Source organism: Macrosteles quadrilineatus, unplaced genomic scaffold (assembly GCF_028750875.1).
Source record: "Macrosteles quadrilineatus isolate MER2022 unplaced genomic scaffold, UCM_ALF_1.0 Scaffold_3__2_contigs__length_128488019, whole genome shotgun sequence".
In the NCBI taxonomy this organism is placed as follows: domain Eukaryota; kingdom Metazoa; phylum Arthropoda; class Insecta; order Hemiptera; family Cicadellidae; genus Macrosteles; species Macrosteles quadrilineatus.
In genome coordinates this window covers 22339810-22353406 of record NW_026542596.1, presented here as the reverse complement: position 1 = coordinate 22353406, position 13597 = coordinate 22339810, and the positions used below count along the sequence as shown (strand labels likewise).

Sequence of the window (13597 nt, the reverse complement as noted above, 5' to 3'; positions counted from 1 at the left end):
ATATTTGCGAAAATCCATCAAAGATAAAAATTTCTTTGACTTGAACAAATAAACTTGACGCTTCTTTGATTTCATTTAACTTTGATTAAACTAGGCTAAACCATGGCTAAACACGCCTTATTTTAAGAAATCAATAATCAATTAGCGGTATAGCTTGTCGGAATTTCATTTACGAGAAATTTTGTTCCTTATTGGACGTATGTTGGCTACCTTGATCCTGTCCTGTGTTGATGATTCTGAATGATTCGTCTGCGAGACTACGAGTTTGAATTTTGAAAGTGCAAGCAATGTAGCTCTTCTGTTCAATTATGTTGTTTAATTGTTAGTGTTTAAAAGAAATTAAAAAATATTTTTCACGTCAGTCACATGAAATATATTTTATACCTTTTTTTGTGGTATTTGGAGCAGGCTAACTGACCGGAGTACTTACTAATAAGCAGATTAAAATAGTATTAAAGATAGGTTTTGTGTATCGGTATTACCTTTAAAACTCTTATTTTTTAATAACCTAAATGGAATATTTATTCTCTGAATATATTTTAAAAATCTACACAAGTTATTTATCATTCCTAATTAAGGATTTACAAAAATGAATCAACTAATCACTCTGAAACGGATCTACGTGGACAAAACATAACCTAAAATTTGATGTTTGACTTTCACTCTAAGTTTGATTTATGTCTTAGTTCTAGTTTGATGAAGATGAAGGTTGGCATTTTTATTGTATGTATAAGTTTATTATCAACCAAGCTGAACGTTTTTATTTTATACGAGTCTTATTTTAGGTTTATTCTTTTCTAGACTAGAATAATATTATTCACAACACTGATATTAATATTTCATCATTACAAACTTGTTTAGGCCTACCCTAGTTGTAAGTTTTATGAAAGTTAAAATGTTGATATTAACTTCTAAAAGTATTTTAATTTCATTATTTTGTAATAAAATATTTTTTCTATACTAATTTGTACTATGAGGCTTATTTTATATCCCTAAAATTTTACACTGCTAGGTCTGCTACCACAATGGTTCGTAAAGTTTTTTTTGGATTTGAAACATTACTTGTTCAAGTTTTTTGAAGTCATAAAATTTCATTATGAATTGGTAGAAGTTTTAGAAATTGAGTAATTTTGTATATATGTAAAACTAGCTATGTTTTGTTAATGCAAGTTTATAAATACTGAATTGAATGTTACTGCAGTGTAGTACAATAATTTGTAGATTTTTTTATAGAACAGAAATTGATTTCTAAAAAAAAGTTGGGAAATCTATGTTAAGCAGTTGGGAAATTTGAGGCTTCTCCCCCCCCCCTGGAATTTAACCAAGCAACGCCACTGTCTGTGAACACGATAACTTGACTAATTTTTGTCCTATTTTGATAAAATTTGGTTTGAAGGTGTAAGGCGGGATAAAACTTGAATGAGTTCGCGAATCAGCGTGATCGGACCATAATATGGTCCGATCACGCGAAATCCTGTAATCCATAAATTTCAATATATGGGGTAAAAATTGGTTTTTCTCATTTTTGACCCTCAAAACATAAAATTTTTCAATTTCTTTCTAAACTTTCTTAAAGAGCTTAAAAAACAAATAATTCAGTATATCAAAGTGTTTTTGTACAGTTTATTTGATACGGAGAAAACTCAAAAAATTGTAAATTTAAAATTCCCATGTTATTCTTATGGAGAATATTGTAAAATGTCTTAGTTCGCTTGTTTAAGGGTATATTTTGATCAAACTTGGCTAATGTATTGATTTTATACTAAGCTATTATTATTTTACTTAAAACATACTTTATTATTTTCCTTTGAGCAGCAAACGTAGGTACTCGTTAAACCTAATGTTATTTTAATAGATTAGGCCTAGCCTAATAGAAAATCAATTCAGGTAAATGGAAATTCGCTTAGACGGCAGGTTTGCTGCAGCGTGGGTATTTTTTTATGTTAACTTTATGTGTCAGTGTTTATTTATTTATAAAGACGTCTGTTGGATTTCACAGACTATAATTTGATGTCGTATTTGAGAATTTGATCTTAAAAACTGAAACAAGTAATCCCTAGACTACTATAAGACTGAACAGAGGAATGTTTGTAACCTATCATAAAAATCTATTTTTTCAGTATATGGCTATAGTTAAGTCAATGGCGACCAGCCTTGAACTATTGTTAAGAAATTTTTTTTTCTTAAAACTTCAAACGTTTCAAGATAATATAGCTGATAAAAAACAAACTATTTGAATTAATTGAGGTACATGACTTATTGTTGCTACAACAATATCTTTTGTGATAAAATTTCAAATTGCTCACTTATCTATATCATGTCTTATTAACAGCAATTCAGCAAGATTAAGTAAAAGTACTTTGATTGATAATTGATAAAAGAGAATACCTGATAATAATGAGTTGTGCTACTGACATCAAGCTATACTAATATAACAGTGAAACATGCAGCAAAAGCTGTTTTGCATGCCTAATGTGACAAAGCTTGTTTAAACACAATAGGAATGCAGACTATCCATGGATTAATGATGCTTTATAACAGGTCAATGTTACAGCAGCAAGACCAAGATGCTAGATATTAAATTTGAAGATGTTTTTAAATCAAAAAATTTCTATATCAGTGGCATATAGAGTCAATAGAAAAATGTTTCTGATAATATTTTGTTTCAAATCAAGGAAATGGAATTCTTCTTTGCAATAAAATGCTTTCTAAGGACAAAAGTTAATTAACATTTTTTTCAACTTAGTCAACCTAGACTTTGACAAAAAAATGTATTGTTAAACAAAAATTTAATAAATAAATATATGCCGTGTTAAATTTCTAACTAGGCTCTGTATTGTATGAGTAGCCTATTGAAATGCCCTTAACTTTTTTAAGAAGAAATATTTGAAACCATGAAAATTAACACATGCACTACCAACCATTCTCGGCTTAAACATGGTAATCAGAGAGTAATGACTGGTCACTGTGACTATTAATTTACTGATGTGTTAACAATAAAACTATGTAATGTTAGATGTTACTCACATTCTCTCCAGGTTTAGCAGAGTTTTGGCCATCGACAGTAAAATGGATCTTCCTGGTGGTGAGCACAGGTCTTCCCACTGCACTCTGCAACACATCCATACAGGTTTAATAGCTTAACATTATAATCAGGGCTTTCAAAGGGAAAAATTCAGGAGAAATCACAATGTTAAAGGACAAACTAAGTATTAAAACTAATGAAAAAAGTGTAGGCTATTAACTTAAGTTTGCTGGTGATAATAATGTTTAAAAGTTATTTTATAGATATTAAATTCAACTTATAGATATTTAAGAGGTTACTGTATGTAATAGCCTTTTAATTTGATGTAATACCAAGCTATCAGAATAGTTGTCGAGCCTGTTACTCACTTCTTAACACAAACTTATTAAGATCATTAACAAAAAAAAACAGAACTCATGTCCCTTGAGAAAACCCTGTCCTTAATTCTAACGGAATTAATAGTATTGATTTACGAGAGTTGATTGGGAGAAAGGAAGGAGGGGTAGGTAAAAGTAATTTAACTTTCACATGGCATCATGAGGATAAAAAAACAAGCCTGTATAAAACAGGCTTTCATCAAAAAAGTCCTAAAAATGGGTTAAAGTACTGAAATGCTAGATCAGATATTCAACAAACAAAGAATCACCCCTATCCTAAAAACCTCCGGGCCCTCCACAGTTTATTTTAAGCCCCCCATACACGGGCGAGCATGTTGGCGGACACGCTCGTGAACATGTTCGGCGTTTCCAACAGACGGTCGAGCATGCTCGCAAACTTGTTTGCCGCCACCACACAGTACTCACTTCTCTCGTGCTGTGACAGTCCGACGAGCCGAGCGCCGAGCCTAACATGCTCGTCGGTACGAAGGCTCGCAGACCCCACACACCGCCAACATGTTTGCCCGTGTATGGGGGGCTTAAGGAGGACCTCTCTAACCAAGTTTTACCACAGACAGGGGAACTCTTCATTAAATACACACCAAACCTTACCTAGACAAGATTCAAATCCTTGGTCTGTAATACTATTTCCTAATTGGGCAGATAACATCTTAGATCGCTCGGCGATCAATTAACATACAGGTCTAAGTATTACACCAAAAATTCAGACAATTCTTACAAAAACTTATTTGGATTGGATATGAGGAACAAAAAAAAACTATCATTTATCTAGACTGTAGGCATGGATTTTATATAAACTTCTGCATCTTAAATTTGGCAAAGAAATTATTTATAAAGGCCTTTTTTTTTAAGCATTTACCACAAAAACACTGTGAGGTAAGAAAGAAATGAAATCACAATTCCAAAAGAAATTATAAAATTCCAGAATGAAAGGACAGAGAGCCAAGTTCACAGGCTTTTTCAGATTTCCAGGACTGAAATTCCAAGTTTTACAGAACAGTACCAGGAGTATTGTATTAAACATTAAATTTATTAGATATGATATTTAGCTAAATTAAAAATATGTGTTATGCACGTTAATCAAGGTGAACAAATTTTGATGATAAAAAGAAAACATTTTAAAATACACTTTTAAATACACAGATTGCTATAAAAGATATCATTATCAGCTGTTTTATTAACTAATGCTACAAAAAGGCACTGACGATGATAACATGGATAGGCCTATTTTAAAGGGCTGTAGGGCAGAAACTGGATTTTCCCTAGCTTTATGACCAACTCCAATCGATTTCTCGTGGCCAACTACCTCATAATAAACAAAAAATTAAAAACCCTTGGACAAAAATAAAAGTTTGTCCGTACAAGCGCTTATTTTAGATTATAGGATTTAATCCAGTAAATTTGTATTTAAATTCACTCATAGCGAGAAAGTTTTGGGGTAGTTTTGATTTTTTCCATTTCTTATGTATTTTGGGGTGCTGAATCCGAATCTGAGGTTTGCCAACAAAAATTCTTGACGCAACATTGACAAAAATGAGAAAAATATGGAAAAAATGATATTTTTTGTAATATTTAGCTTATAACTCAGAAACTATCAACTTTTTGTTATTAATCTATATTATAAAAATTAAAGTACACAAAATTTGCTACAAAATGTACCCCTAATGTGGAAATCTCCGATGAACCGTTTAGGCTCCAGATCTATTTGAAAATTGGAACATTTTGTGTTAGTTTTTAAATTTCTCCAATTATTCTGTCAATGACACATATTCATTGTATATGCCCAGGCAAAGGTCTTATATAAATCCAAAGTGTTAAAATTGATTAATTTTGTGTTACTTAACCGTTGACTTTTTATTTAGTGTACAGAAAAGTTACACGAACTGTTGCCGTTTAAATTATCCTCGCTCAGTGGGTTGTAATGAGGCAGGTTCTGGCAAACGTTTCGATGCATTATTTGTGAGCATTCTAGCTTGTTCATCTGGAAAAAAAAATTAAAAGTAAAAAAATACACATAATAATAAGTGATACCAAAATCATAACTATCAAAATTAAAATAACAGCAATCTGTTAATCATGTAATATCGTATGCACCTGATGACGTGATATTTAGATATACGTAAATAATAAAATGTTATGTAGGCATATACTGTTGCCAAGCATTTACATTGTTTGTAGATTTAACAAGTTAATAAATAAAGAGATGTGCGTTTGGTACTATACTTACTTTCTTACTTACTTAGACTCTAGCATCACAGCCCATTGTACGTCCTCAATCGTATTGGCACCCATTATAAAATTTTCTGTGTAAAATTTCAAGACCGATGCATGGCTTAGAGTGATTGGCACCGTTACCATAGGCCAAAAATATTTTTTTTTTCACCAGAATGTAAATGTAAACTCTAAGCGAGTTATGTCCACACAGGTGCTTGAGTTGGGGGCAGTGAGGCAACGTTGGATTTAGTTTTCTAGCCAAAATTTGTATTGACTATCTTAAGTCAATTAACCCTTACCACTCTCATGTAGGCCTATGCCCTACGCCCTAGGACCTACAATCTATCAAATCTACACACAATGTAAATGCTTGGCAACAGTATATGCCTACATAACATTTTATTATTTACGTATATCTTAATATCACGTCATCAGGTGCATAAGATATTACATGATTAATTGATTGGTGTTATTTTAATTTTGATAGTTTTGATTTTAGCATCACTTATTATTATGTGTATTTTTTTTACTTTTAACCTTTTTTGTCCAGATGAACAAGCTAGAATGCTCACAAATAATGCATCGAAACGTTTGCCAGAACCTGCCTCATTACAACCCACTGAGCGAGGATAATTTAAACGGCAACAGTTCGTGTAACTTTTCTGTACACTAAATAAAAAGTCAACGGTTAAGTAACACAAAATTAATCAATTTTAACACTTTGGATTTATATAAGACCTTTGCCTGGGCATATACAATGAATATGTGTCATTGACAGAATAATTGGAGAAATTTAAAAACTAACACAAAATGTTCCAATTTTCAAATAGATCTGGAGCCTAAACGGTTCATCGGAGATTTCCACATTAGGGGTACATTTTGTAGCAAATTTTGTGTACTTTAATTTTTATAATATAGATTAATAACAAAAAGTTGATAGTTTCTGAGTTATAAGCTAAATATTACAAAAAATATCATTTTTTCCATATTTTTCTCATTTTTGTCAATGTTGCGTCAAGAATTTTTGTTGGCAAACCTCAGATTCGGATTCAGCACCCCAAAATAGATAAGAAATGGAAAAAATCAAAACTACCCCAAAACTTTCCTGGTAAAAACACAAATTAACTGAATTAATTTGGGAACCTGAATATTAAGAAATACTTAAAGTTAAACTTTGCAGTTACTAGAGTATAATTATATAAATGAATTGGTATAAATAATTGGTACCATAATTTTGATCAATAATGTGGAAGTTTAATTTGTGTTTTCACAAAACAACTACCCGTACGGTACCGTTTGATTACACAGCTTATTACAACTTTATACGGTATGCACTTACAAAGATATAAGTTTGACCCCAGAAGCATAATCAAAGTTCATTGATTACATAACCCTGCAATGCAAGACTAAACAAATCTACAGACAGATAACCTCTAAGTGGGTTAATTTTCATGAAAAAAGTCATTATGGAAAAAAAACATCAAAAAACGGTTTTCATTGCTGGTATCTGATAACTTCTGTGCTTCTATGAGTTTCATTGTCAGTTCTTCAAATCAAAATATTTTGAAGTTAAAGTTTAGTTCAACAGTATCAAGATACGGGATAGTATTTTCAATGGTGGTACTGACATCCAAATTTAATTTAACTTTACTTATAGGCTATTGTTATCAAAAAAATCTTAAGATTTAAGATTAAATTAGCCTACCAAATGAAAAAATTGTTTAGTCCTGACCTTAAAAAAACAAACAAAAAGTAAAGATAATACCAAGAAAATACACAATGGATGGACTATACTCACAAAATGTTGATATTTTTAGAGAAAAGAAATACAAAAACTGAATACTTAAACTACGATATTCTTGAGTATGGCAGATTGCGTGAAAATATTACAATAATATAGGCCTAACTTATATGGTTCTTATGTCTATGCAATCAGGGGTGATATTCCACTACGGCCGTTTCGGAGATAACTCCATCGTCAGGTGCGTAGTGGTACACTAAACTATAGTCTTGTCACATTTAACAAAAAAATCTTCATTTGCATTGCGTCATGTGGGGGGACAGGGGTCTAGACTTTACCTCAGCCCAGTCACGATCAATTGTCAATGTCCCTTCATGTTTTTCGTGTTTTTTGTAATGTGTGCCCGTTCCGTGTCTCGTGTTTTGTATATGTTTTATTTATTGAACTCTGTTTGTTAACGACCTTCGAATGAAGTGATCACTTTGGGCCTGAAGATGGTTCAAAATAAGAACCGAAACTAGTTGCCTAATTCAGCAACAAAGGATTGCTATTGCAGGTGTTGTAAACATGTGAGAAGGTATTTGTAAGTATAATAGGCCTACAGTAGGCCTAATCCAGAGGCTAAACAAAAACTATTTTAAAAAAATTGAATTTATTCTCGTAAAATACAAGTAATAGAGGCTATGCCACTGCCACTTCAATAACGACATGATTGTCTTCATTTCAACCCTCAACGTCTGTTAACTAATTAAGTTAACGTTGCCATAGTGCATAATCCCATCTAGTGCATAATCCGACAGTGCATAATCCCACAGTGCATAAAAGTGAAAGCGTGCCACAGTGCATAATTTCATGTAGACTATAAGCAACTAATAAATAATATGCGTAATTAAGGAAACCCTAAAAATGAGAGATTCCATGGTTGTAACAATATTTTCTTTAGCCCTAATACTGCAGTAAAGTAGTTATCATTGAAACCCTTTTATATTACATTAAGCTCAGCTAATCTAATCTAATCTAATCCAGGAACCTAACCTAAGTTTAACCCAACATCACTCTTAATTTTCAAAATTGCATTTGATAACAGAAAAGACATGTGAGGAAGATAGGTCAGACTTTATGTGGGTTCATGACTGTATTAAGTCCTTTAAAGATAGGTTAGATAAGGTAAGTTAAAGTTTAGGTTATAATGAGCCGACTCATTAATTTACGGTACATGCAGTCTGTTTAAGTGGGTGAAACAAAATAACTTAAATAGCACTGCAAGCAATTTTGATATTGTTTATTTCATTGCATTTCACCAACTAATTTCAATTGTGCAAAAACAGTCTAGAGGTAGCACATAAATTAAAGAGTCGGTTCATATAACCTAAACTTTACCTACTTTCCTAATCTAAAATAACTTCAAAACACTAAATACAGTCACGAATCCACATAAAAACCGACCTACCTTCCCCAAATGCCTATATAAGAGCCTATTATTTAGTTTAAAAACTAATTGATTGTATTCCGCATTAACACACTCACTCCTGGGTGTCTCGTGACTCTGCATACAGAGGAGTGTGAGGGCCGGTAGGCCTACTGAACCTGTTAACACACTCCCTCCCGTGTGTCTCGTGACTCTACGTGCAGAGGAGTGTGACGGCCGGTACTGAACCTGTTGAGGCTCTCCTTACTCAGTCCTCAGCCCACATACGGACCCAGCCAACCGCCACCAGACTACGCCATCAGTACCGGTACCGCTAAATGAACCTTAGATTCGTAATTTTAACCTACGTTTTATAGCCACTTAACTTAGGAATCTCTCCGACAAAAACCGATTGCATTTTTGGATTCAGCGTGAAAAAAACTGTAGGCTAGGTAAATTAAGTTAGACATATAAAAATTACATCACATCCCAATGCAGACACACTAAATAATTGCCAATCAATCAATAATTGTGACTTAGGCTATTACCGGTAACTTTAATTTTAGAGTGTAAATAAGTTAGGCCTATTGCTGTGCAGATCAGCATTCCTAATACAACATAAAAATACAATTTAAATGATCGTTGTTTATTATTAAGGCTAAAGTAGCCTTAAAATACAAGAACATCCAAATTGAATTCAGAAGAAACGGGAGGGTTGTCTTGTGAAACGTAACGTAAGATATCTTGGCGCTTCAGAGGCTAACTTAATCAAATAATGAATTTCCATAATCATAGATGGATATCAGTGATTACTGGTCTATTAAGGGTTTTCACAATCACTTTAAAAGACTTTTATAAATTCCTATCATGGATGAATGTAGCTTATAATAAGGCCTACAAGAGGAATTGCTACGGGTTAGGCTAAATAAAATATGCAGTTGATTGACTAATAATGTTATTGACTCATTATAAACATTAAATACACTATACAAATACTTGAAACCAATCTAAATATTTATAGAAAAAACTTATATAACCTTGTGAAATTCAAGGAACAGAAAAGCTTAAGCTGACTAGCTGACCAGGTGCCTTAATAACCGACATTACATAATCGGTGAAATAAAATAACAAGGACAGTTATAAAACAATAAACCAAATTTCTACCTATAATTATTATTTTTTCTTAGAATGTATAGCTTAGATATTTACCACGCTAGCAAAAGCAGAATTCTTCCCCAAGACACTGCACAATTTCAAAATTCCTGCCATGGTAAGAGTACTAACACTAAGGTCAGTCAGTCGCCTAATCGCCTCCTCTCCTCCTGATGGCGAATTGGTTGGTAGGGAAGGGAAAGTGAACTAGAAAGACGACAGCCGACAGGAACAGCTGATTGACATTTAGATTGTTTTTGTTGTGCTTCAGGATACCAACAAAATAAAATGTATTCAACCAAATTGACAATACAATAAACTATATATATATATATAATCCAATGTATGTTTGTTTGTTTGTTTGTCCTTTATGGACTCCAAAACCGCTTGACAGATTGTAATGAAACTTTCAGGCATTATTAAGCATTATTCAAGGATGGTTTGTGTGAAGTTTGGTGCAGATCCGTCAAAAGGGCTCCGCCCCAGTGGAGTGGCTCTGGAATTTCCCATGTTAACCTTATGAGTACTCATATTTAAAGGGAATCAAAGAATCTTAATAGCTGGTTCAACCATAGACAAAAAGAACTGTCAGCCGTGCTGCGGTTGCCATGGTTACCATAGGTTCCGGCGCACACCGCTGTAGTTTACGTAGCGCGTACGCCGTAACTACCGTGATGCTCCAAGCGTTGTGCGCCAGAACGATAACCGCAGCACAGCTGACGGTCTACAACAACTAATTTGCTACTAAAAGGTGAGTGAGCGTAACGAACGAACTTCAACCTGGAGGCGAGTTAGCGTAGCGAACGAGCTAAGCTGAAGGCAAGTGAGCGCAGCAAACGAGCTCCAACCTAGAGGTGAGTGAGCGTAGCGATCGAACTTCAACCAGGACGTGATTGAGCCATGCGAACGAGCTCATCTTGAAAATGAACGAGCTTTTGACATAAAACCACATTAGGACAGGACGACGTCTGTCGGGCCAGCTAGTAGAGTATATTTTTTGGCTCGTAATACATAATTACACGAATCCTAGAAAAATACCGGTATGGATCATAAACATAAACAAATGACGTTGTTGGCCCGAATCCTATACTAATAGCATTGAACATATGTTTTCGCAGTTCCATTTATGCAATGTTAAATAATGTTTATTTTGGGGGCAAAAACGTCATTTGTCAAAGCTGAGTCCGTAGTATGAATTGGGAAGTTCTGAGGTTTTCTTTTCAATGTCTATCAACATTAGAAGGAAATGTGACAAAAATCACACAACGTTGTGTTTTTGGACATTATTTGTAATTTTAAAGGTTTCATTACAATCTGTCGAGTGGTTTTGGAGTCCATAAAGGACAAACATACAAATATACAAACATACATTGGATTTTATATATATAGAATATCAGATATTAAACTCAGCAAAGAAGCGTGGGGTCTCATAGCTTATAATGTCATAGCTTATAATCGTGAATTTGTTCCATAGCTTATAATCTTGAAAATGTGGCATAGCTTATAATCAGTTATAAGCTATGCCACACTTTCACGAAAAATTATAAGCTATGCCACAATTTCTCTAAAACGTTATAAGGTATGAAACATTTTCAGTTTCACAACTTATAATGGTCAAATAGTGGCACAGCTTATAATTCCAAATCTGTTCCATAGCTTATAATCCTGATTTTGAGTCATACCTTATAATTCTGATTTTGGGGCATAGCTTATAATTGAGGAGAATGTTGCATTGTGGGAATGGCATCAGCTGCTCGCTTCAGTCAGGTCTACCATATATACGATATTTTATGGTAGGATACGATAATTATTGTAATTGACCGTACTGACAACTGCGATATGGTATTTTATAACCTAAACATTTATTTATTTAAATGTTATACACGATTTTTATACGAGAAATGGCAACAATTACATGCTATAGGACAATGAAAATGCAAGAAATATTTATAGTGAGAAGTTAAAAGATATAAAAATGAAGTGAAGTGAAGGATAACGGCATTAAAAATTATTAATGAATCTTGTCAATGGTCCGGCTGGTGTTGACAGAAGATAAAGGAGAGGAACAATAATTATTAATAAATTAAATTGTAAACATCAACAAATTCCAAAACTATTTAATTGTTGTGTTGAAATCCAGTAAGTTGTGTTTTAATCTAATCCTGTTCCTAGGCCTTGTTATTCAAAGTAACAAAATGCAGTAGGCTATTGCTATTATTTGCTTGAGTGTTATTAGGTTAAGTTAGTAGGTACAGTTGTCTAGCCTACTTAAGCTTAAGTTAGCTGTGACTTAAGTTACAGATTTCCTGTGACAGGCATAAACAATTAACTTAATAAAAGCATTTTTCAATGGTCTGTCATGAATGGCCTTGGATTGAATGTTGACAAGTGTGTAGTCATGCATACTGGACCATACATTATGATGCAGGAATTGAGTAAATCTGCTATAGAAATCACCCTTGATGGCATGAGATTGTCTGTTTGCGACACTGTCAACACACTTGGTGTTGTACTTGACAAAGACCTCTCTTTTTCTGACCATGTCACATCTGCAGTTCAACGTGCAGTGGGTAGACTGAGAGGTCTTAGCAGATTTAAAACTCTACTGCCAGAATATGCCAAAATGGAACTCATGCGGTCCTTGGTCCTCCCAGCCTTTACATATTGCTTTCCTGCATATGGAAACAGCATCTCTAAGGAGGATATGGCAAGAGTTCAAAGAATTCAAAATTCTGCAGTAAGGTTCATTTTTGGCCTTAACCGCTTTGACCACGTGTCCTCCTTCCGAGATGCTGCAAAGCTCATCCCAATGGATGAAATATGCAGGAGGCTGACCTGCTGCCTGGTCCACAAAGTGCTCACGCTGGGAGAGCCTCAGTACCTCAGCGAGAGGCTTAAGTACAGGGGGGAGATCTGCCTGCGTGGTACTCGTTCCGACCGCAGGCTTCACTTTCCTAAAGTGAGGCTTGAGGTTGGAAGAAAGTCATTTTCTTATTTTGGCCCGCAGTTGTATAATGGCCTCCCTCAGGACATAAAGAGCTCCAAATCGTATGGCTCATTCAGGGCCGCAATGCATAAAAACAAATGTAAATTATAAATGTTTTTTCTTTGTAGTTTTTTGTATATTAAATTTCTGTATATATTAGGTTAGTTTAGTTTTAGTTTGACTTGAGTAAGTTTGAAAATCATGTATATGAAACTCGCTTGTAAATAAAGGCCTTTTTAAAAATTTCAGTGAATGTATTCAACGATCGAATGAGTATCAAGTGTTCGAGTAGGCCTATATTCCCAGGCTATCAAGTTTGGTTATTAATGAAATAGCCTAATTGAAATATCGAATAATCTAACTGATATTTTTCATTAACTTAGAATGAGTGTAGGACGTAAACTAAAGTGCAGCCTATTCAACTAATGACTTAGGCCTACATTCTTAAACATGGTGTAGGTGTATTAACTTAAGTAGGAATTGTCTGTTTTTGAAGCACTTAATTACAAAACAAAAGTAAAAGAGGCTAAGCAGGCTTCAGTGGCTGCTTCTATCTCCAATGCAGCAAATCCTTGTAAAGCAGCTTGGGATTTTATTAAAGCCACCAAATCAAAGCCCGCTGTTAGTGGCAAAACCTTTGCCCAAGCCGAAGAATTTAATCAATATTTTGTAA

General features: G+C 33.8%; 1 protein-coding gene across 1 annotated transcript in view; it reads right to left on the bottom strand.

Moving 5' to 3' along the window:
* LOC128990515 (succinate dehydrogenase [ubiquinone] flavoprotein subunit, mitochondrial-like) overlaps positions 1-10135 on the bottom strand; it is a 30766-nt gene extending 20631 nt beyond the window's left edge. The window contains exons 1-2 of the mRNA XM_054412907.1: positions 9996-10135; positions 3028-3111 (exon numbers count right to left, since the gene is read on the bottom strand). Coding sequence (XP_054268882.1) covers positions 3028-3111; positions 9996-10055 — 144 coding nt within the window. The 5' untranslated portion in view covers positions 10056-10135. The remainder of the gene's footprint in view (positions 1-3027; positions 3112-9995) is intronic.
* Between the last annotated feature and the right edge of the window lie 3462 nt (positions 10136-13597).